Here is a 25,304-nt window from a genome sequence, read left to right as displayed (position 1 = left end):
AATGCTATGCAAATAGTTGCCAGCGGTGGCAAATTCAAGTTTTGCTTTTTGTAACTTTTTGGAATTTTCTTTGTTTCTGAATATTTTCAATCTGGGGTTAGTTGAATCTGCATATGTAGAGCCCATGGATATGGAAGGCACACTTCATTATCAATGTGCCCAGTTTTCTTTGGAAAATAAATTTCACAAGACTTGCTCCCAGCCTGAAAGAAGTCTGTGGTGTAGATCAGGATGACAGGGATTTGGTTTGGAATGCTTGGTCTCTGTGTCCACTTTTGCTGGAAGCAAGGAGTTCACTGGGCAGGACTCTGTTTTCTTCTGATCCTGCCACACTACCACATGTGCAAGAGAAGTCTCTGTGAATAGTGAAAATACGGGCTTGATGTAGATGTAACCGTGTTCCCTGGATTCTGAGGTGGTTTCCTACACTGTTAAGAGTTCCTAAAGAGGTGCTTTTGATTGAAAACTGAAAGATAAAATTAGTTTGGGGTAACAGATCAAACCAGTCAATCCTAAAGTAAAATCAACCCTGAATATTCATTGGAAGGACCGATGCTGAAGCTGAAGCTCCAGTGCTTTGGGCACCTGATGCAAAGAGCCAACCCGCTGGAGAAGACCCTGATGCTGAGAAAGATTGAAGGCAGGAGGAGAAGGGGTGACAGAGGATGAGATGGTTGATGGCATCACTGTCTCAATGGACATGAGTTTGAGCAAACTCCAGGAGATAGAGAAGCTCAGGGAAGCTTGGCATGCTGCAATCCAGGGGGTCACAAGAAGTCGGACACGATTTAGTGACTGAACAGCAACACTAATATTGGTAGCCAAGGATACAGGAGACATATGTTGGTTCCTCCCAGGTCACCTTGTGGGAGTGATAGGCACTTCCTGATGTCACCCATTTCATCTTCAAAGTGGCCTTTGAAATAAGCATTATTTCCATTTTGTATTCAAAGCAACTGAGACGCAGATAGGTTATCCAGAGTCCCAGGACTATAAGCACAGAACAGGGCCCTCACCCTGCTGTGGGGTCTGCCCTCTACCACGCCTGGGCTCTCAGCTAGTAGAGCCGTGGGCCCTTGCCTTGCATTATCTCACATCATCTTCCTAACCCACGAGGCACCCAGAGAAGCAGCTTGCTTGGATCACACAGCTGTCAGAGGCAGCATGCCTCTTTTTATCTTCAGGAGAGAAAGTGTCTAGATTCTGTGTCCTTCTGGTCCCTGGGGGCTTGTGTGGTACAGAAACTGAGTTGATCTCAAGTGATTTGTTGCTGAGTGGTATTCTGAGGTGGGCTTTCTTGTTTTCCCCCCATCCCTGAGATGGAGCAGGGGGAGTCACAGTGTTGCTGAGCGATGGTGCAGTGGTCACACCCCTCTGTCCCCGAGCTGTGATATCAGCTCCAGGAGGATACTGGTGAACAGTGGAGTTTTCTCATCATATCCTTGTGGTTTGTTGTGGGGCAGTTTCCTCCCACTTTCTCGCTTTCTCGAGGAGGGGTCTTTGTCATGTTTTCTCACCTGGACGTTTCTGAGGCTGTCACCCGATTACCAGATTGGTCACTGATTTCCTGGCAGGTATATTCAGGATGGCCTTCGTGTAGCAGGATTTGAAAAGAGCATGTGGCGTGGTCTGGGGTTTACTGAGCCCTGAGACTGTGAGAGAGTGCACGTCCCCTCATCAGAGGTGGCTCCTGCCAGTCAGTAGGCAGTCTTTTGGACACAGGCCAGTTTTCAGGGGCTGAGCACTACCCAGTAATTATCATCTGCAAAAAGCCGAGATGCAAATGATGCTGTTAGACAGTGGGAACCCAGCGCTTGATGGAGTGCCTCGGGCAGGTGTCCAGATTCTTTAGTGAAGAATTCCAAGGTGAAGCAGAGGAGCAGCACCAGTGGAGCTCATTCCCCCAGTCTGAGAGGGATTCCTCATTTCTCAGAGCCCCAGGGATCTCTGGGGCTAGAGGAGGAGGGCTGGGCCGTGTGGGGGATGGTGCTGTGGCCTGCTGGTGGTTGTGATGTCTTGTGGGGTGGGAATGTCCACCCCAGAGAGAAAGCGCCATCAGGCCTTGGCCCTGGGGTCTGTACTGATAAGGGTTACAGTAGAGAAAGGAGCTGGCCTAGCTTATCAGCACTGACCTCACCTCTGTTACAAAGGTCTCTCTGCCCATTGGTTCGTCACCTTGGTTTCAGCCTGGGTTTGTTTGATAGTATCCATGGCGACACCACGCATGTCCCTTGCTCAGGGCTCTTTCTAGGGTGGCGGTACCAGCAGCACCCCAGGGCTGGCAATGGGCAAAGCTGTGCATTTTGTGGTACCTGTTCCGCTGTCTCTAGCCATCTGAACTCCCTAAGAGCTTTTCTCCCCTGGCGCTTCCTGCTGATTCCTCTGTATTATGCTAATTTGTCTTACCTTCTCAATTAGGGCTTAAATTCCTCAGGGGTAGGATTTATTTTGTTTACCCAGCTGTGCTTGCTGCTAAGTCACTTCAGTCTTGTCCCACTCTGTGCGACCCCATAGATGGCAGCCCAGCAGGCTCTCCCTTCCCTGGGATTCTCCAGGCAAGAATACTGGAGTGGATTGCCATTTCCTTCTCCAATGCAGGAAAGTGAAAAGTGAAAGTGAAGTCACTCAGTCATGTCCGACTCTTAGCAACCCCATGGACTGCAGCCCACCAGGCTCCTCTGTCCATGGGATTTTCCAGGCAAGAGTACTGGAGTGGGGTGCCATTGCCAAGAGGCCCAGTTTGGGTGTCAAATAGAATCAGACCCTCTCATAGCTTTGTGACCTTGTGTAATTTCATGTCTAAAATGTGGGCTATGGTAGTACTTCCCTCCTAGGATAAATGTAGACATTGAAGGAGGTGGTAGACATCCAGCACTTTAGCAGACTGCTGGGCACGTGGTGAGCAGTCAATGAGTGAGCCATTTGATTATCACCACGGAGGCCTTCATTAAATACCGTGGTGATGAATGGCCCCCATAGGTCAACTCTGAGTGTTTCAGTCTAGGGTGGGGTAGATGATTTTAATGTCCAACATACCGGGTTCAAGTCCATAGTTATGTCCTGTCTGACCTTGGACAAGTCACTTGGCCCCCTCTCTGCCTCACAGTGTCTCATCGAGGGCATATCTGTGTCACTGTGTTGTACTGGTTTTAAGTGAAATAGTATTTGTAAACTGCTCCTGGTAGCTGTTGCTGCTGCTGCTAAGTCGCTTCAGTTGTGCCCGACCCTGTGCAACCACATAGACGGCAGCCCACCAGGCTCCCCCGTCCCTGGGATTCTCCAGGCAAGAACACTGGAGTGGGTTGCCATTTCCTTCTCCAATGCAGGAACGTGAAAAGTGAAAGTAAAGTCGCTCAGTTGTGTCCGACTCTTCGTGACCCCATGGACTGCAGCCCACCAGGCTCCTCTGTCCATGGGATTTTCCAGGCAAGAACACTGGAGTGAGGTGCCATTGCCTTCTCTGCCTGGTAGCTGTTAGCCTGTTGTAAGTACTTGATAGTAATTTTCTTTTTTCTTCCCAGTCTCTTCAGTAAGTTGCTCTGGTGCCCTGCTCTCAAACAACCCTGGCAAAGAAAGTGAGCCAGTACAATCATCACACCCTAATCTCAACTGACAGTGACGCTGATGAACAGGCAAATGTAGCCAGAGCTTCCCTGTCAGGTCTCTACTCTTGGCAAGTGACACCCCGCTCCCACCTCCTAGTGCATAGACCCAGCACCATGCAGACGCTGGTCATGACCAAACACACAGCCGTTAGCAATGAACTGGGCTCTGGGTTGGCCTCTGCCACCACACCATCTCGGAGACTGTCCCTAAAGCTCTCGTGATCAGCCAGCACCTTTCATCTGTGAGGACTCATGGCCGGCCGTCTGCCTGTTTGCTTCTGGCTTAGGACCACAACTGCTTATAAGTTGATGCCTTTCTGTTAATGCAGCTTCTTTCTTAGCAGCTTTGTGCCTCATCATATCACACTGGACTTCAACTTGGCCTGTTTCCAGACGTCTTTTTTTATGCAGGAAGCCTGGCAGAGAGGGGATTTCTTTCCAAGATACATGTTCATCTGGAGGTGATGAGATATACACCAAGCTTTTATGTTTTCATCCCTCTCTGGGCCCTCTGGTTGGTTAGAAATGAGCCTTTCTTTGCAAACACTCATCTGGGAGTAAAACAAACTCTTCCATTTTTTTGAGCATCAACTATGTGTCGGGCTATCATGTGACTTCTATAGGTGGGAAGGGACATAGGACATTTGTAAGAATTAGGTTCATTTTGCTTCTGTCATTTTGGACATGGAGCCATTTAAACAGAAATAACAAGCAATTTGTTCTTTTTTCATTTTGTTCTGCTGCTGCTGCTGCTGCTAAGTCACTTCAGTCGTGTCTGACTCTGTGTGACCGCATAGACTGCAGCCCACCAGGCTCCCCCGTCCCTGAGATTCTCCAGGCAAGAACACTGGAGTGGGTTGCCATTTCCTTCTCCAATGCTAACTGCGGACAAATGAGCATTGTTTTTTATTACCAAGTACTATAGTACTGTGAACCTCATTCTATTCCTATACATACATCAAGGGCTGCATGAAAATAGTTAGGTTTTGTGTGTTTTTTTAAAAGCCAAATCATGTGTGTCTTATAGGTCTTAGTAGTTAATACACTTGGGCTTTTGGGCCAAGTCTAAATTATTTTGAAAATAGATAATAAAGGGCAACAGCCAAGGAAAGGGCATGGCTGAATCTCCAAGAAGTGGCTGTAACTTGAGGAAAATATAAAAGTGAAAATTGGAAAGAGCTGGCGTTATGGATGTATCGTGAACTTCTGCCATCTAAGCAAATGCTATGACAATTATCTAATTGAAAATAGTCTAGTCCATGTGGATTAGTTCATTTATGTGCCATTTATCACTGCTGATTTTCTAATCACTGATTTGCTACTCCTAAACACTTTTGCTGTCTGAGAACATTCTTGTGGCTGGAGAAAGGCTCCATCATGAGATCAAGAAAGAATGTGTTGGTCATATTCTGTTGAAATGACTGGCTGTGACATATGTAGCCCAGGGATGCTTGTTTGCATATAATTTGATGATAAAATATTGAGGTATAATTTACATACTGTAAAATCCACCGATTTTAAGTGAAGAATTTATAGTATGTTTTAGTAAATTTCCAGAGTTGGCAACAGTCACCATAATTCAGTTTTAGAACGTTCACATCTTGCCGTCCCCCATCTCGCCTCGTAAGATCCTTCATGTCTATTTACAATTAATTCCATTTCTCTACTTCTCATCTTGGATTTCACTGGTGGCTCAGCCGGCAAAGAATTTGCCTGTAATGCAGAAGACCCCGGTTTAATCCCTCGGTCAGGAAGATCCCCTGGAAAAGGAAATGGCGACTCACTCCAGTATTCTTGCCTAGAGAATCCCATGACTACAGACTGTAGCCTGGCTACTGTCCATGGGGTCACAAACAGTTAGACATGACTCATTGACTAAAGCACCACCACTCCTCATCCCAGGGAACCACGGATCTGCTGCCTGTCTCTATAAGTTGCCTATACTGGATACTTAGTATGAATGGAGTCATACAATGTATGGTCTTTTATGTCTGGCTCCCACTGAGCATAAAGTTCTCATTTGTTTTTAGTACCTTTCAGGTGGAAGTAGATTTATTTGGTAGAGCTTCCTTGTTCAGAAGTGGAACTTCTGTTTGAAATACTGTTCTCATGGAGAGAGAAACTTGAGATGGTTTATTGTAGACTGAGTATCTGGAAAATTGGTGCTTTAAAAATGCAGACTGTGCTTGTCGTACTGTTTAAAGCGTCATTTGTTAGTCGTCGTTTCTTGGAAGAGGAAGCCCAAGACATAATTACGGGGTTTGCCCAGGGCCTCGTGGCTGTGGTAGATTCTCCTATGAAAACCTGAGCCTCATGGCACCAGCGTCGCAGATCTGACCTAAAGCACGGGTGCTTTTTGCTTTCTTTATGCTTAAACATTGTTGATCTGTGCTGACCTCAGCCGTGCCCTGGAATCCTCTGTGGTTCCCTAGTTCAGTACAGGAGCCAGACTGGCCTTGGCTCAGTCCCCAGCACATGCAGCTTCGTTTGCTGTGACCTTGGGTCAGGTCCTTAACTTCTCTGAGCCTCAGTTTCCTCATCCATAGAATACTCATCATAATAGTGCCTACCCTGCAAGATTGTTCTGAGAGGTAAACAAGAAAAGCACATTAAATTCCTGGATGTAGCAGGGACTCCTTAAGTGTTAGCTGCTGCCTCTGCTAGGAGTCTCCTCTTACTTTGAAATTCACCATTTGCTAGCTGTGTGACATTGGGTGAGTTAGTTAACCTCTCTAGGCCTCAGTTCCTCTTTGGTAAAATGGGGTTAAGGTGAGTGCCTACTCTATAGTGGAGAAGGCAATGGCACCCCACTCCAGTACTCTTGCCTGGAAAATCCCATGGATGGAGGAACCTGGTAGGCTGTAGTCCATGGGGTCGCAAAGAGTCGGACACGACTGAGCGACTTCACTTTCACTTTTCACTTTCCTGCGTTGGAGAAGGAAATGGCAACCCACTCCAGTGTTCTTGCCTGGAGAATCTCAGGGACGGAGGAGCCTAGTGGGCTGCCATCTATGGGGTCGCACAGGGTTGGACACGACTGAAGTGACTTAGCAGCTACCCTGTAGTATTTTTCACTCTGAGGAGTAAATGAGATAATCCATCTACAGGGCTAGGAACAAGGCCAGGCTGTAGTTAGCGTGCTTGGTAAATGTAAGATGGTGCTATTATGAATTACTCTTAAAAGTTACCTCAGGGAGTACCCTATATTGTAGTCAAATATTTCCTGGAAAATATTTTAAGTAATGTTTTTCCCATCAGGGCATGGTCATTACAGAAAAATAAAATACAAAAAAGAAAATTAAAAATTGCAGTTCTCTCCAAATGGCAGAAAGTGAAGAAGAAATAAAGAGCCTCTTGATGAAAGTGATAGAGGAGAGCGAAAAAGTTGGCTTAAAGCTCAACATTCAGAAAACGAAGATCATGGCATCTAGTCCCATCACTTCACAGCAGGTGGATGGGGAAACAGTGGAAACAGTGGCTGACTTTATTTTGGGGGGCTCCAAAATCAGTGCAGATAGTGATTGCAGCCATGAAATTAAAAGACTGCTTACTCCTTGGAAGAAAAGTTATGACCAACCTAGACAGCATATTGAAAAGCAGAGACATTACTTTGTCAACAAAGGTCTGTCTAGTCAAGGCTATGGTTTTTCCAGTGGTCACGTATGGATGTGAGAGTTGGAATATAAAGAAAGCTGAGTGCTGAAGAATTGATGCTTTTGAACTGTGGTGTTGGAGAAGACTCTTGAGAGTCCCTTGGACTGCAAGGAGATCCTATCAGTCCATCCTAAAGGAGATCAGTCCTGGGTGTTCATTGGAAGGACTGATGCTGAAGCTGAAACTCCAATACTTTGGCCACCTCATGTGAAGAGCTGACTCATTTGAAAAGACCTTGATGCTGGGAGGGATTGGGGGCAGGAGGAGAAGGGGACGACAGAGGATGAGATGGTTGGATGGCATCACCAACTCGATGGACATGGGTTTGGGTGGACTCCGGGAGTTGGTGATGGACAGGGAGGCCTGGCATGCTGCGGTTCATGGGGTCGCAAAGAGTCGGACACGACTGAGTGACTGAACTGAACTGATTGGCTATTCTATTTTTTTCTGTTTATTATAAATCTACTCCCTTACCCCATCACCATTGGGATTATATGTGTTTTTGAAAACTTAACTGGAATAACAGGGCACATGCTTCCATAGTAGTTTTTCATTTCTGCCTCTGACTTCTGTGGCTGGGCTGTCAGGGACCTCAGAGCCTCCTGAAGTCTCTGCATCGTTCCGTACCCCTCGCCTCCTGTCACCATGTATGGTGATGACATATGCCTGACTGGTTCATGCTGGAAAAAACCCTGGTCCAGGTGTAGGTTTTATTGGGTTCAGTTGTTAAGGCATGTTAAATCTTTTAAAAAAATAGCTTTATAAAAGGGCAATACAACAGTCCTTGTGATGGTAGATAATGAATCTACACCAGTGATAAAATCATATAAAGCTTAATATTCACATGTGCAGGTGCACACGCTCACACACATGCACGTGTGCACACGTGTGCGCGCGCACACACACACACCCACACCCACACACAAGTTCAAGTAAAATGGAGAAATCTGAGTAAGATTCCTCGATTGTAGCAATGTCAGTACCCTGGTTGTGATATTATTTTACAAAATGTTACTATCGGGTAAAACTTTGGTAAAGGGTATGTGGAATCTCTGTGTTATTTCTTACATCTGCATATGATTATCTACACAATTAACTACAGTGATCTCAATTCAAAAATATAGCTTTAAAATGTAAATGTAATTTTCAATTAATTCAATCCCAGAGCAAAAACTGTGCTCTGAGTCTTATTCTCTTACGTTAGGGTAGCACAGAGCCAAGATGAGTTTAAAATGTAGCCTGGTTGTCTTTCTTTCCAGGAAAGCCAAGGACCCGGTCCTTTGAGGAGAGCTAGGGTGGGCGTTAGATGGCCCTGGAGGCAGCACAGCACAGGTTTCAGCATAGCGGCCTTTTGCCCGTTGATGCCCCGGCTCGTCATACTCTTCTAGAGGGAGCTGGCTGGAGGCCTCTGGGTCTTGTGTGCACCGTTGCAGAGCATCACAGCCGTGCAGCAGGAAAACCAACTCCTGTCTGCACCCTTGGACTCTGCACTTAAGGTTTCTTGTGACCTCAAGCTGGTGAACTGCTTAGAGCAATTTGAGCTGGACTCCATCTCCATCAAGTTAAATTCTGGTTTTCACCAACCCTGTACATTTCCCTTGCTTTTCCTCCAGCCAGCGGCCAGAGGGTTTCTGCCGTAAAGCTCTGGGCGGAGAGGCCAGCAGAAGAACCGTCCCCCATCCTGGCTCAGAGGGCCCTGTTTTGGGAGGGTTTCAGATTTGGAACCAGATTTCAGGTCTCTCCCTTAAACTAGAAAATCATTCCAACAGATCCGATTTCTCTGAGCTCACCCACTAGGATGATCTCTGCTTGCATTTATAAAATATTTAGCGACCTATTGCTTTCCAGCTGCAATTAGCCATTAGTGATGCTACTGAGTTTGGTTAGAAATACACTTCAATTCCCAAAGGCCTTGCCTGGGCTGTGACTGCAAGTGGGTTGTTGCGAAAGCTGAACTGAGTCTTTTACTCTTAAAAGAATTGTTTGTTAGAGTCTTAGTTATGAGGAATTAATAACAAGTTATTATTTGGCCCCTCAGTGGCTGGTGTCAAAAAATTTTATGCTTTGGCTCTAAATCCATTTGCTTTCACTCCTTCCTCCTCAGAATAAAACCCATGCTACCTTCACGGTGTTTGGACTACAAATCATTTCCTTGCCATTGATTTAAAATAAAACAACCCTGAGATTTTTCTGGAGATGAAAGCCTTCTTTCGGTGCACACCCTTTTTCTCCAATGGAAGAACAAAGACATAGTCCTGAAGTGGCCTGGAGGCATCCTCTTAAGACCTCTTAAGCAAATGGCATATGTTATGAAATACCATGTGTATGACTGTGTGTGTGTGGATTAAATAAAAAAAAATCTATCACCCCAGTTTTCATGGTTTGGAACCTAGTTGCAGAGACTTAGATTTTAGGCCATTTGGGGAAGAGGAGGCTGGGCCATTATGGAATTATCAGTTAAGATTGTTTAATAATTAATACCAAGAACTGCTTTGGAAAGGACCCACTGGGTCTGTACAGAAAGTGGGGTCTTGATCCTAGGGCTCTTTCTGGCGGTTTATATATCACTCACTGTGCTGCTGACCCACTTTGGTTTGATGACCGGATATGAGGCCAGACCCCTTTCCACTCCAGTGCCTTGCCCTCAGCAACACCCCCGAGTGTGCACGTGCGGATGTGCACGCACACATGCACACACACACACACATGCAGTGTCAAGACTTCGCAGTGATTAGTAGACCCCTGTCCCCTCACCCCACACAGCTTGGGGATTTTCTCTGGAATCAAACCCAGTAAGGCTGAACCTGGCCAGACTTTGTTTGGCAGACTTGTAGCATCGGTAGTTACATGGTCATTTTTATTTCTTGCAGTTTTATGTGCTGAACGAGTTGGCCAGATGACTAAAACATATAATGACATAGATGCTGTAACTCGGCTTCTTGAGGAGGTAAGTGATTCGGGGAAAGGCAAAGAGTCGTTTATAATTGACTGATTATAATTTATATCGATTAAAGCAGATATTATTATTTTTCTTGGTGAAGAATGTCAGAAATTGAGCCCTCTCAGAGTATGATTCAGTGGCTTTTTATTTATTTTTTGAGCTGGTAGCTATGTTGGCTTTAGTCACTGTAATTTTGTACAAGATATTTTGGATTTTAAAAGGAATCTATTAATAACAGAATAGGGTAACATTTAAATACTTGCTATAGAACAGCCAGTTGAAGCTTTATAAACTCTTAAAATATATACTACTGATATATATTAAATGTATATAAAAATGTCAGAAAAAAGACATCATTATCCATATCTTTGTAATGTTTTTGTTTTGTTGTGTTATGTTTTTACTTAGTCAGGTTAAGAGAATGTTGCTATGCAGTGTCAGCATGGAAATAACCAAAACAAGCGAGGCAAGAAAAATTTAGGAAACTTGCTTAGGAACAGACCAGCTGCAGGCATTCTAGAGACTATGGTTTTCTCAATTTCTTCTCAGCATCCTGTTGACATTTGAGAATTAAGGTGTTCTGATGGTCTCTAGAAGCAGATCAGTATACTGTGTGTATCCCCATGCCTAGAACAGGCCAGAACATGGTAGGTTCTCAGTATTTGCTGAATAAATGCCCGTCTTTAAAACTTCTTCCACTCTCCCCACAAAATCAGGCCTCAAATGCAGAGGTGTTAACTTTTAGATCCTGGTTTGTGCTCTAGAATCTAGCACGATATGAGTCATGTGACTATTCATTAGCCCTTCTTGAGGAATAGAGTAGAAAGATACGAGGGACACAGAAATCCTCATTTTCAGCCAGTGGCAGGACAAAGCAGAAGTGTGGGACCCGAGGTTTTGTTCTTGGGTTGGGGAGGGTCTTCACCCCATTTTCATGTCTCTCTTTGCCTGTGCTCTTCCCTTCTGTACACCCAGTTTCTCCTACCTGTTCTGAGGACAGGACCCTTCTGATCCACCCCCATGCCCCATTCCTGAGGGCTCACCTCCCCGGCTACCCACTTCCCTCTCATTCTCCTGAAGGCCACCCTCTGGCAGGTCCACTAGAGCAGACACAGGGCAGGAGCTGAGACCCACTTGACCATCTGCATGTCAGGAAAGTCCCAAATTCCTCAGCCCCAAATAAGTGAGATTAGATTTTCTGGCTGTGTGACAGGGCCCTTGCTGAGGCATTTTAGGAGCACTGGCCTCTGGGTGGTTCTCCAGTTGCATCCGTCTGGGCAGCTGGCATTAGCCACCTCGTAGGCTAGCTCGGCTAACATCACCAACTTTCGAAAATGGTTTTTACAGACCCCTTTCTGCTGTGTCCACTTCCCCCAACAGTGCCCTGTTTCTGAATCCACTCCTCACCCCATACCCAGTTAGTCTTCTGAAGGTGGTCCTGTGTCTGTGCCTTTATTATTTTTTTCCCACGACTACTGTCATGGCTCCTGGAGCCCTGGCATGAGATTTTGAGTTTTCTCCCTTTCTTCTCTGCAACTGCCACCCTCCCAAACCCTCTGTAATCACCTGGCCCACCCCCAAACCCAACACTCAGCACTCCTTGGCATGGCATTCAAGGCCATCCACTTAACCACATTCCTGAATCCTCTTCTTTACTCTTCCCTGGTACCTTCCTCCTGCTCTCCTACACGGGACCTTTCGCACCATTTGGCCCCTCTGTCTCTTCCTGCCTCTGAATGTCGTACTGCAGGGCTCACTGGGGACCTCTGAAGCTGCCACACACCCCCAGCCACAGGTAGTCCGTGCCCCCGCCAGCCATCCTATTGTTCTGTTAGCTTTGTTCTTCCAACTGGGTTGGTTAGAAGTTTCTCCAAGGCGGGAACCCTGTTGGATGATTTCCTTCTCCATTTTAATCTTGGAAATGACAGGCCTTAGATAAATGCCTGCCTCTGTGGTCATGCTGATTCATAAGGGTAAACTTTGACTGAGAATTAGCTGTTGTTGTGCATCATCTCATTAATTCTACGCTAGTTCTCAGACGTAGATGCCATTGCTGCTCCATCCTACAGAGAAGGGACCTACTCTTGAGAGAACAGAGGATGCCCACGTAGTACAGCTGTTTTCTAGCCCGGGCCCTTAACCACTGTGGCCCTGTTGCTTTTGACTGTAGTTGTTTATTGCCCTGTTTATTTAGTTGTGGAGAGTATGGTTAGTTGATTGTCAATGAAACATTCTTACTTTAAAAACATGAACTGGCTGACTTTTGTTTTTAACGGGATGCTGCTTCAGTGAGTGTCCAGGGCCCACGGGTCCTGGCGGCTGGTGAGTGTGAGCTGGCAGAGCTGGGCGAGGCTTTCACAGGGCCAGACCCATCTCTTCTTGGATGTTTGAGGATTGTGTTCAGAGGAGACTGGGACTCCAGCCCAGTATTTAGATTCTGGTCATCAACAATTCACAGCTAATTTCCTAAATGAGTGTCACTCATTTATAAAAAGTATGTTGTCGTGTTTTTAAAAAAATTGTTTGGGTTGTTGAAAAGAATATTTGTGGGGCAGTTTCTTCAGGTGACTCTTTGCTCTGCCCTCTTTGTTTTATTTTTAGCAGCTCCCCATGGCCACGGTCTGGGTGCATCTGTGTGTTTTGTATATAACAGCATTGTATACCCTATATACAGCATTCCTCTCCCTCTTGATAAGAATCATGTCTGAGTTGCCGCCTTTCTTTGGAACTGGGCAGGGTTTCCTGGTTAAAGTCTGATTGTCCCAGGCACGTGACAGCTGTCCCATGCTGTACTCTTCCTGGCTTTGGTTCTGTTTCTTTTGGTTTTGCATGCCTGCCACGTGCAGATGGGGTACCAGCAGGATCTGCACGGATGCCACGCACAGCCCTCAGCTGGCCCGAAGAGTTTGCTTCTCATTGAAGGGGAAGAGGATTCTGCGGCTTGCCCTGGCTTGCTGCTGCTAGGAATTTACCTTTGGGCAAAGCTACCTCCTCCCCAGTTACGGAGAGGGTTATTCTGGGGGCCTCTTAGTCATGCTTTTCATCCTTAAATGGGTGAATGAGATGAGTCAACTGCTCAGTGTGGGAGGCAGGCTGTTCTCCATCTCCGGGGCCATGCCAGGCAGCTCGAGTGCTCATTGGTAAAAGAGGCCGAGACACAAGTCACAGTCTTTTAAATTTTCAGGAAAACTTTGATGTAGATAGGGAGTAGGGAGAGTCAGATTGAGCCCCACCTGGCTGCCATCTCCTGGGGAATCAAAGAACCAGTTATTTTAATATCTTGTTTCCAGGGTCACAATGTGTTACGGTCCCATTTTTCTCACTGAAGTTTGGACAGTGGTCATTTCCTACCCATTTTCCTGGTTTTAGAAGTAAATATTTATCATGTTTTGGCTGGTTGTAAGAAATGAGACTCTTTTCGGTCCTGAAATTCTTAAGGAGAAACCCAGCCAGCCTTTTGCCTGAGAAAAACCAGAGACCTTCTCACAACCTTTTTGTTTAAGGTTTTTGTTTCATCTCTGAATATTTTTGTTGTAACTTCCTTTTTTTCCCCAGCAGAGCATTTTATGTATGTTACTATGAAGATTAGATTTGGGGTGTAGACAAGGTGAGAGTCGTCCCTTTAGTAGGGCAAGGAGGCCTTGGGTCTGAGGTTTGGAGTGTATCAGCATAGGTTGGGAGGGCTGGGGGGCTTTGTGGTTGACCCCACCACCACTTATTTCCTTCCCCTGCCTGCTCCCCATTCCTCTTGGGTTCTGGCTCCTGTGTGCCGTGGGAAGCCTTCAGCGTCCTTCATTTGCTCAGCAGTGCCTTGCTGAGCTTGTCTTTATCCATTATGATTTTGGCTTGATTTGTTTGCACTGAAATCTGTGTATGAAACGTCTTTGTGCACAGGATCTTAGCAGCATGTATGCGTGATGGCAACAACACAGAACAGTAGTCAGTGAGCCGAAGAGCATAAAACACCTGCTGGGCATTCAGTCTGAGGGCGTGTTCTAGTAGAGAGGTTTAATAGGCTGGAGTGAGAGTTATGGAGACCATGCTTTTTTGGACAGTGGGGCTGCAGTTTTCACTGAGACGTAGCCAGCTAAAGGGCTTCCCAGGTGGCTCAGCAGTAAAGAATCCATCTGCCAAGCAGGAGACATGGGTTTGATCCCTGGATCAGGAAGATTATCTGGAGAAGGAAATGGGAACCCACTCCAGTATTCTTGCCTGGGAAATCTCATGGACAGAGGAGCCTGTCATGCTATAGTCCATGGGGTCGCAAAAGAGTCAGATGTGACTTGGCATTTAAACAACAGCAGCCAGTGGAAACCACTTACACTGGTTGGTAATTTGGGGACAGCCTCTGGAGAAGTGGGCTCCCTCACATAATCCCTGTGGGTCATTTCCTCCCGGTACCAACTATGCAAAACTGTTGGCGTCTGAGAAATGATAAAGGGCCACTGAGATAAGGACTCTGCTTTGACGTGGAAGCCAGTGCAGATGAATGCACAGAGAGGGGGGTCTCGGTTGGTTGGGCAAACTCACTGGTCCCCTTTGTTCCCTGGGAGGGCATGAGGAGGAGGCACAGATGGGGAAGGAGTTGGAAGAATTTATGGCTCGCTTGACATGACCCCCAGCTGTCTTCTGGGACAGTAGTGGCAGCAGTTACAGGCTTCAGGACCATGGAAGACTTAGGGGGGAGAGACCATCGTTCATGTAAGAGCTCCAGAGAGTTAAATCACGACTGGATCCAGTCCCCCCACCCTATGCTTTGCTCATAATTCATTGAAACTCCCATGATGAGTGAAGGAAGGTGTGTTCCTATTCCGTTGCATGAAATCATTTGGTGGGTATGAAAAAAGTTGGAAATAAAAGCTGCTCTTTGAAAAGTCTTACAACTCAATGAATTGTAAAGCTGGAAGATTCTTTGACCCGACCTCTTCTCACAGACAAGGGAACCGGGCCCCAGGAATGTTCAACCAGAACCCACACTCTCAAATTATAGGGTGGAACAGTTGACATGAAGCAGTTAAACTTTGGACAGGTACCTACTCTAAGAAATGCCTCTTAGGTTGTAGGTAAATATGTGACAAGTGACATTTAAACATGAGATAATAACCTTCCTTCGTGGAATGCACCTTGGTGTGTCAGTTCTGTGCTGTTGAATGTCGTTTAAAACAAAATGTCAGTTGCCATGACTAGAATGATTCTCAACCGACTGATGATTTATGATCTGTGTTTGGAAAGAATGGATCTAGAGGGTCCTTGTTAAGTGTAAACCATAAGGTCACTTGGTTATCGGAAGGTGGGACCCCTCCCCAGCTTTCTTCTGCTCAAACAGCATGTCCCTGGTCTTCTGCTTTTTTACACCAAATGAGCAGAATAATTAGCATAGACGTCTAAGAGGATTTCACTTTCCAGAGTTCTCCTCCCCATATCAACCTATAAGTGAGCACGTTGAATGTACACTTGGTGGCCAGTGGCTTCATCAGCAAGGATCAGTAAGTCTGCATTTGGTGATGGCATCCACCCCACTGTCTCCACTGTCAGGGGCCAGCTTGCCTCCCATAAACCCAGCTGGACCTTTATATGCCACTAAAGATTTTCCTCTGTACCTTGCTGTGCCCTAAATGTCAGCTGCTGAGCTAACAGAAAATTCTGTGTCTGCAACAGTCTTTGTTTCTGAAGTAGGGTGATTTTATGCATTATTTCTCCATTCTTAGAACTGTTTCTTTAAAAAATAAAGTCTAAGTAACCGTAAGTTGAAAAAAAAAATAACTGTATTCTATTTTAGAGTCACTTTAAATATTTTTGTTGCATACGCAGTGAATCTAAGGAACTCAGTAAATCCCATCTTAATTGAAGTATGCCAAAGAGGCTGCCTTGGCTATTTTAGCACACTTGGAATTTCTGGATTCACTCCTTCATCCTGTAAACAGTTGCTGAGTGTTTCCCTCTGCTGGGCACTCATGGTGACTGGAGCCCAGTCCACAGGTAGGAAGACAGGTTATCAAATGATTACACAAAGACCAAAAGCAGTTGCATAGAAAGGTTTTGGAAAGCACGTTTTTTACCTGCAGGGAGAGACTTGTTTTCATCAGGTGGAAGGTTCCTTTTCATTGTTTGGGGTCCGTGTCACTGAGTAAGCTGCTCTTTGAACATGTATCAGAGGCCAATCCATGGATGGTGAATCAGTAATCCATTGTTATTGCTAAACGCCCTTGTTTTCTTTCATTGACATGGAGTCCTATGGGCTCCTGCTGGATGCATGGGTTTTCTCAATGTCTGTTCTCACTTCTGTCTCTCACAGAAAGAGCGGGATCTAGAGTTGGCTGCTCGGATTGGCCAGTCGTTGTTGAAGAAGAACAAGACACTAACCGAGAGGAACGAGCTGCTGGAGGAGCAGGTGGAGCATATCAGGGAGGAGGTGAGGCGCTGGCGGCCTCTGCAGGACAGCCGTCTGCAGGGTCTTGGGTGCCGTGGGTACAGCCGAAGAAAGTGATGATAGAACAGGGTCCTGTGGGGAAAAGCCCAGCCCAGACACAGAGGGCTGACTTTCTGCCACCTCTTCTGATCATTTACCCCTTTTGACAATGAGGACGGGATGGCCCAAGTTGGACCCGCCCTTGTGTGGTCAGTAGGCCCACAGTCTGGACCAGTCACAGTCCCCATCCTCCAAGAGTCCAGATCACCCTGTGGGCTGAGAAAGGCACTCAGAGCTTTGGTGAAAGCGTACACAGGCTACTCCAGCAAGGCGTGGGGCTCCCTGAGCCTGGGTGGGTGTGGGTGGGTGGAGAAGGAACCACAGCCGGAGGCCAGCCATGCTGCAGAGCGAGGCAGTGATGGCTCCTTAGTCAGTACAGTAGTATAATTTTGTGTTTGTAAAACAAAACCAAAAGTAGCCCATCGTTTTCATGGTAGAAACCCTACCATTTCAATGATACAAATCTCGGCTGGTGTCGTCAGCCCCCATCATTGTGAACAATTTATGTGGAACTTGGGGGCTGAGGTCACAGCAGAGCAGCCCTGGTTTTCCAGCAGGAATGTAGTGTTGATGGAGGAAGAAGGCTGCAGGGTCAGGTGGGGTTGCTGCAGCAAGAGTTAGAAACTTAGAACCAGGTCCCACTTGGTAGCGTCTTTGCCATCACCTTGACTATCCTTTGAACAGGGCATTTGAACTGTGAGGACTCTTCGCTTTCCTTCTTCTCATTTATTTTCCCTTATTTTCTATCAGAAACTTTCTTAGTGGGAGGGGATGCCCTCATCTATGTCCCTAAGATGTACTGAGACCTGTTGCTCATTAAAGCTGTTCCCAGCTATTGCCTCGGTTTAATCATCATTTCATATGATGAAATAGAGTAGCCACTAGTTAAGAAAAAGTTTTTTAAGGGTTTACTGTCATTTTTATTGATCTTTCTTCTGCCAGTTTTATTGAGATACAGTTGACATACAGCATTGTATAAAGACAGGTTTTAATCCTGGGTTCTCTTTAAAAGATGATGAGGTAGGTTATTTGCAGGGTAGGAATAGAGACGCAGACTTAGAAACTGAACTCGCAGACACAGTGGGGAAAGGAGAGGCTGGGATGAACTGAGAGAGTAGCACTGAAATGTATCTACTACTGTGTGTAAACCAGATAGCTGGTGAGAAGCTGCTGTGTGGCACAAGGAGCTCAGTTCAGTGCTCTGTGGTGACCTAAAGGGGTGGGGTGGGGAGTGGGGTGGAAGGAAGGCTCAGGAGGGAGGGGATATATGTAAACACATAGCTGGTTCATGTTGTTGTACGGCAGAAACCAACACCACGTTGTAAAGCAATTATCCCCCAATGAAAATTTTCTTAAAAATAGAACAAATGGAAAAAAAAGATGGTGAGGTAGGATACTGATAAGGTATAAGAAATAAAGTTAACCCTTGCTTTCCCGGCCTCCAGCATCTTGATCTGAATCCCCCTTCTTCCACGTGTGAGAGAAGGTTAGCCTGCCCCCCTCCTTGGCCCCTTCTGAGCAGAGAGACATGCCATCAGGAACTAGGAAATGGTTCCCCATTGCCCTCACGTGCTGTTTCTCCACTATGCTGCCCTTGCTTGGGGCTCCCTCACCTTCCACAGAGTACATCCTGCCCTATGAGGGTGGAAGTACCTTTCTTTCCTTTGGGGAACCCTGGACTTTGAAAACTGATTTCCTTTGGCACATCATTAAATGATGTCGAGGTGTTGAAGCTGAAGCCTTTAAGCACCTAAAACTGGCTTTACCACAGAAGATAAAATATATTTACTTGTGTTATGTAGGAAAAGTTGGAATAAACTAGAGAACCCCAATCAAATTTGAAACAAGAAAGAATGAAAACAATTACAATTCTCCTGGTGGTTGCCTGTTCATCAGTGCTGAATAGTGAAAGGGCAGGTGAACAATTTTATGACTCAGGTTTGTTTACTTTAAACCTGAAGTATAAATAAGTGTGATTTGTAGAACCGTGCCTGCAGTAGTTGGTATGGCCAGTTCCTGATGGTTGCCTCTTTTATTCCTGTATCTGGAATTCCTATCTGGTAAGCATTGAGTGCAGAGCAAGATCTGGCCATGCGTGGCCAGAATTCCCATGAGCGTGTAGCGGTCACAACATGGGGCTGTGAGATTTTCCAGGTGGAAGAACAAGGGCCGACCAGCTTGCTGCCCACCTAGAGCTGGCCTCGCCAGGTTCCTGATCTGAGGTGGAATTTGGTTTGGGCAGGAGTAAATGACTTCCTTCATTTGATAACATGGTCCACCTCTCTGGGTGTCTTCCCAGTTGTCATCTGTTTACTGGCAAAGCCCATATGCTGTCTTGTCCCCCTGCCCTCACCCCATCCATCATTCTAGCATCTGCTTGTCCCCTCTCACTTCTTCTCCATACTAGAGTAAAAACTACAAATTTAAGTGGAGGGGTTTTTTGCCACAAAGTAATTGATCATATGTTTCTTAGATAGGATCAAACTCAACCCTTTGTTTTCCTTGAATAGCACAAAATCAGTGATGTGCCTTCACTTTGAATGAGGAATTTTAAAATATTGTCCCTGGGCAGGCAGTGTTTAAGCATGAATGGGGATGATGTCTTGTTTGGAGAGTGCGTGATGGGCCTCAACTGGGTCTGTGCAGGTGTCACAGCTCCGGCATGAACTGTCCATGAAGGATGAGTTGCTTCAGTTCTACACCAGTGCCGCGGAGGAGAGTGAGCCGGAATCTGTGTGTTCCACCCCGTAAGTCATCGAGGGCCTGTCTCCAGAGGCCAGAGCACTGCTGGCTGTGGTCCATGACCTTGGAGTTGCCCAGACAGGGTCACCTTCACTGGCAGCACAAGCCAGCTGCCCTTGGCCTTCTCCAGGCCAAGCATCTGAGTGCCTCAGACAGATTGATCTTGCTTTTCTGATGGGATTTTAGTTAGCCTCTTCCTGGGTCTTTCACAGCTTAGTTGTCAGTGTAGATTGATCAGGCCTGGCTGTGAATGAGTAACAGCTGGCTCTGCTGTTGGAGGGAATACAGGGGCCAGCAGATCTGTGGGGGCTTCTTGGGGTCCTCTTCTCTGTCAGCAGAGTCTCCTATAAGGAACGTGAACTCTAGAGCCCAGTGACCTGAGTTCAGATCTTGGCTCTGGGGCTCACTGCTGTGTGCTCATGGCCAAGTTATTTAACCTTTCTGTGCTTGTTCCCTCATTGGTAAAACAGGGGTAATAATAGTAACTTAGTTCTTAGGGCTGTGAGCACTGAATGAGTTCATACATATAGAGTACTTAAAATAGTTCCTGACAGATAGAAGGCATCCCAGAGTTGTGCAGGCTTGAAATAGAGTTGGTTCCCCAGAAATCTGAGGCAAAGTGGCAGCCAAGGGTTGGGATGCGGGACTGAAGGGATGCGAGCCTGTGCTGTTTTCCTGGGGGCAGGGGAGAGGCCTGATGGATCATTGTCACACCCACACCCTCGCGAGCTTTCCTTGAAAGCCCCATCTGTGTGCCGCAGTGTGGTTTGCCAAGTGGTGGGAGGAAGTGTCTCCTCCCTAGGAAGCGGACTTTCTCCCCCAGGTTGAAGAGGAACGAGTCGTCCTCCTCCGTCCAGAATTACTTCCATCTGGATTCTCTGCAAAAGAAGCTGAAGGACCTTGAAGAGGAGAACGTTGTACTTCGATCCGAGGTGAAGTGCAGTCCCTGCCCTGTCCCCTCTCTGCAAGGGTGGTGGCCCAGCGTGCTTATCTGGCGAGTACAGCCGTGATTACAGCCCTGCCGTTCTCAAGGGTGGCGGTCTGTGGAAGGGCCACCTGGCCCTGGGTCACAGCCACACCAAGTGCCCAGCGGGCATGCCTCATTTATAAGCCGGGCAGCACACACTATCCTGGTTGCAGCAGACGGACAGGTGAATTGTGCAGTGTGAGGACGGGTAAGAGTGGCAGACTGTCCTCCTTCACGGTTAGGGCAAAAGCTTCTGGAAGGTGGGGCCTTACTCTGGTGGTCTCCAGCTCAGATGTAGAAACAGCTCGGAGGCCGGGTGTGAGAGCCTTGTTCTCATGCTACTGCAGGTCAGATGTGCTCAAAGGAAATAGTACTTGGAGACATATTTCTTAGACAACTAACTTTAAAAGGTTGAGGTGAAGCAACTTGGGAACTCATGCTTTTGAGTATTTCTGGTTGGCTAGTCACTGTGGTGGGTACTTTGCCTGCTTTCTTTAAAAAAAAAAAAAAAAAAAGGTCTTCATAACAAGGGTGGAAAACCCCTGGGAAAACCAGGACCCAGGCTGCTAGGTATTTTGATTGCCCAAGATTTTCCAAATTAGTGAACAACAAAGCCAGGGTTTATAAGTCTCTATGACTCCAAACCCACATAATTTCCCTTTACCCACTGCCCCTATCCAGAAACACAGATACATAGGGATTTAGTGTTTTTTGTTTATTTATCACTGAGCTTTTGCCCTCCAGCCAGAGGTTTGGTTCAGCCCTGTTTATCAGGCCCTTAGATTGTCAAGTTTGAGCTGCAAGCTCACCTAGGCAGGCCCAGGGCTCCCCAAAGTCCCTCAATATGGCAGACCACCTGTCACCTTGAACTTGCCTCCCTTGTTGCAAAGAGCCTCATGTCTGGGCTTAACAAGATGCTCCTATGCCTGAGAAAACGGTCATGTCTCTTAGCCCTCACCTCTTTCAGCCCCTCATAAGAGACATAAACCCAGAGTGATCAAGAGGGTTACCCAAGCTTTCTCTGCCAGCCAGCAGCCGAACAAAGAGTCTAGTCCAGTTTTCCCCATTCTGAGTTCCAGCATCCACCCTAAGTAAATGCTCTGGCCCCAGGCACATGGTGATCCGTCCCTCTGTTAGAGTCATCACGTGAAGCAAGTAGAGGGAATCTGATCCCAGCCATAGATTCTGACTCCTCCACCTAGCTTTCAGGATGGTGATGTGTCTGGGGCCAGGACCTGAGAGCTCAGAGATACCTCTCTACCTGGGGCATTTTCTTGGAGCCTTCAGATCTCTGTTTTCCCACCTTTACACCCAGGAGCAAAGCCATCCAGAGTCTAAGCATAGCTCCTAGGTCTCTGAACCTCAATGCCTTCATATTGTATCTTGTTTTGGCTCACCTGAAAACAGCAGGACAGATTCCCACTTGTGAACCTCAGAGGACCATACCTAGCACGTAGCAGGTGTGGTAATTGTTAACCCTTCTTATTGTGGGGCTTATCCTTAGAGTGCCCACTGTAGGCAAGGATGTGTCATAGGCGGTTTTGGGTCACAAAGGGATCCATGACTGTGAGCCCAGACAGACACACATGAACAGACAGGCGGACTAATAGAGGGGCTCACAGTTTCAGCAACTGCTTTGCATGGTGCCCTCTAGTGGTTGGGATTCACTTTCTGTATCTGAGGGCGCAATGGGTGACAGCTGGGGAGATGCTGAAGGGCAGCATTCCAGACCCAGGTTAGCCCTTGCTGCATCACCTGGCCTGACCAGGTATGGCTGTGGGGCCTCTGACCTGAGCTCTGTCCACAGGCCTGCCAGCTAAAGACGGAGACCATCACCTACGAAGAAAAAGAGCAGCAGCTGGTCAACGACTGTGTGAAGGAGCTGAGTATGGCACCCCCTGCCACTCCTGTTCCCCCACCTTTTACTTTTCTCATCGGCCATCCTTAAGACCGGATGGATTTGCATCACTTGATAGAATGTGGTCTTCCTGCCAGCCTGGGCTCATTAGCATTTTTTTCCTGAACTCTAGAGGCCTCCCCTGATCTTGTGTGACACCCCTCACCCTCATTTATGACAAACTAGGTGGGAGGTTGTCAGCCATACAGTCTCAGTCTCTCACCAAAATGGCTATTTAATTTTCATTTTGGCATTCTGCAGGAATATTGGTTATTTAATGGCTAAATTAGGTCCAGCTTTAGAGTCCTGAACTGAAGGTGTGGAAAAATAACTTTCTAGTCATTTGATGTGTGAACCTTGAGGCCAGAGTTCTCAGCTTTGCAAATATTATGTGCCTTCCCCCACCCTCTCCATGAGAAGTTTACACATTAAGATCAGACAAAAGGGCAAACAGAATATTTTGAGTGTCAGCAAAATATCAGTGAAACACACCCTATGTTTAAATCTAGTAAAATGAGTTATGGCTCTGAATATGGGCTGCAAACACCCAGGGGAATTGTGTTGTGCACGCAATAGTTCCTTTCTAGAACAGAGTGCAACAGGAGTTCCTGTCATTGGTGATGTGTTTGTATGGAACATGTGGAATTGGTGAGAGTCGCCTTCTGTTTGGTGTGGTGCCTCCGGGCTGACCGCCAAAGCCTGCCTCATTTCTGGGGAGGTGACTCTAGGCAGTGAGGTGAGGCTCCCATACTGACCCTGGGAGCCACAGCTAGGGGTTGGTTCCTCCTCAGGACAGACCAAGCCCATAGAGGAAGATGGGGACTCTCCCCCCAAGCTCATCGTCATGTGCCCTCTCCACTTCTTCCCCTGTCTTGTAATAACGACTTTTTTTTTTCCTTGTACAAACCACAAAGAAACCATTGTCTCTGGTTCTCGTAATGGTTGTTTCTTGGTCAAAGGGGACGCCAACGTGCAGATTGCCAGCATCTCTGAGGAACTGGCCAAGAAGACAGAGGATGCTGCTCGCCAGCAGGAAGAGATCACACACCTCCTCTCCCAAATAGTTGATTTGCAGAAGAAGGCGAAAGCTGTAAGGCTTCTGTTTCTCTGACAGTTCTGAGATCAAGAAGGGGGCCATTTACCCCAAAGACAGTGCCCTTTGGATTCATATTTTAGGAAATTGTGCTGTCCGTTGAGAACTTTTGCTAAAGCTTAGCAGATTCGATAGCATAAAAGATCAGACAAAAGGGCAAACAGGGTTTGGTTACCCTGAATTGGCAAGGGGATCATATTTATCACTATCTATTTTCCTAAGAAAAATCTGCAAATGAGTGGAATTCATTAAGACATGTAAAGGTGCTATAAATAGAGAGTTTGGGAATTTAAGGTATAAATCATCTAGGTTAGCATTTCTCCTTACACAGGGCACTTGTATGTTCTGCACAGAACAATGTCCCCTTTCGATTTAAGATGAAGCAGCAAAAAACCAGTTGTTTCCCATGTCAGGCCTTTGCTAGAAGCCCAAGGTGAAAGACTTCCAGAAAGCAGCTGTGATTATGGAAGTTCTTGCTTAGTCGCTATGTCGTCTCTGACTCTCTGCAACCCCAGGGATTGTAGCTCACCAAGGCGCCTCTATCCAGGGGATTTCCCAGGCAGGAATACTGGAGTGGGTTGCCATTTCCTTCTCCAGAGGATCTTCCCGGCCCAGGGATCAAACCCGCATCTCCTGCATTGGCAGGCTGACTCTTTACAGAATTCTTCCCAGGGCCACCAGAGAAGCCCAACTATGGATGTGGAGGTGGGCAATAGGGAATGGATGCAGACACAGGAAGGGCTTTGCCTTCAAAACTAAAAGACAGACTTTTACTCCAGGATAAGATGAAAATCTCCTTGTGGGCGTGTGATAAGATCATAATGGATCGGTTAATAAGAGGGAAAATGTTAGACTTTGCTAAGTGTCTTAAAAGAGAAGCTGACTTCCCTTTCCCACGCTCTAGTGTGCAGTGGAAAATGAAGAACTCGTCCAGCACCTGGGGGCTGCCAAGGACGCTCAGCGGCAGCTCACGGCCGAGGTAAGTGGCTCTCCCTCATTTCATAAGGCCCCCATCCCAGCTGGGGCGCATCAGCCTCCCTCTGACAGGCTGTGGGTCCCATCCTTCTTAGCAACCATTTTGATTATGAATTGAATGTCATTCTTACTCCTAAGCAGCTCCCAGTTCTACTGACGCTGGTCATGAGCACCTGGGAGGCTGGGCTCTTCACCAGCCTGGAGCCTGGCGTGCACGGGCTCCTGACAAATATTCCAATAAGGGAGAGGACACCGAACATGGTGTGCAGAAGGAATCCCATTCAAAGATGTGGCAGGAAATGAGGGGGTGATGATTTGCCCTCTCGTTTGTTTTGTCTCAGTTGTTAGTCTTTTAGGAGATTTCTGAGTCTGCAAGCTTTCCCCAAGTTCTAGAAAAACCATGCCTTGAGGACTGTTTGGCCTCAGGACACAGGACAGCTGGTCCTGGTGGGGGGGCCAGGACATCTGTTAGTAATCCGGGGTCTTCCGGGCTCTTGGGAAGTACCTGGTCTCACCATCTGAGCCCTCTCTGCTCTTTCCTGGTCTCCCGCAGCTACGCGAGCTGGAGGACAAGTACGCGGAGTGCATGGAGATGCTCCACGAGGCACAGGAGGAGCTCAAGAACCTCCGGAACAAGACCATGCCCAACACCACGTCCCGGCGCTACCACTCACTGGGCCTATTTCCCATGGTGAGTGCCCGCCTGCCGCCTGGCCACCCGCCTCCCACCCTCAGGCTAGCAGGCGCTCCTGGGAGGAGGGCAGGTCTGGCGCTGAGTCTCTGTGGGTGGCTGGCTTCTCCCTTTTACAGCTTGGATCTGGATCCAAACTGAGGGCTTGTGAGCCCAGCCAGTAGCTTCTTAACCACACAAGACAAGTTGGTTCTTTATTTTCCATCCCTCTGAATCTATCTTTTTTACCCCTGCCCTTAGAAGATAAATTTAGTAGGAACTGGATTTTGT

General features: G+C 47.0%; 1 protein-coding gene across 2 annotated transcripts in view; it reads left to right on the top strand.

Moving 5' to 3' along the window:
* The window catches only part of TRAK1 (trafficking kinesin protein 1), a 96,844-nt gene that overhangs the window by 46,574 nt on the left and 24,966 nt on the right, over positions 1-25,304 (top strand). For both annotated transcript variants that reach the window (XM_052649041.1, XM_052649050.1), the window contains 8 exons: positions 10,130-10,206; positions 16,496-16,612; positions 19,316-19,416; positions 20,235-20,343; positions 22,186-22,264; positions 23,235-23,365; positions 24,273-24,347; positions 24,897-25,034. In XM_052649041.1, the coding sequence (XP_052505001.1) occupies positions 10,130-10,206; positions 16,496-16,612; positions 19,316-19,416; positions 20,235-20,343; positions 22,186-22,264; positions 23,235-23,365; positions 24,273-24,347; positions 24,897-25,034 (827 nt within the window). The remainder of the gene's footprint in view (positions 1-10,129; positions 10,207-16,495; positions 16,613-19,315; positions 19,417-20,234; positions 20,344-22,185; positions 22,265-23,234; positions 23,366-24,272; positions 24,348-24,896; positions 25,035-25,304) is intronic.

The sequence above is a fragment of the Budorcas taxicolor genome, chromosome 1 (assembly GCF_023091745.1).
Source record: "Budorcas taxicolor isolate Tak-1 chromosome 1, Takin1.1, whole genome shotgun sequence".
NCBI classification, from domain to species: domain Eukaryota; kingdom Metazoa; phylum Chordata; class Mammalia; order Artiodactyla; family Bovidae; genus Budorcas; species Budorcas taxicolor.
The sequence above is the reverse complement of the archived record's forward strand: the minus strand, read 5'-3'. Positions and strand labels throughout refer to the sequence as shown.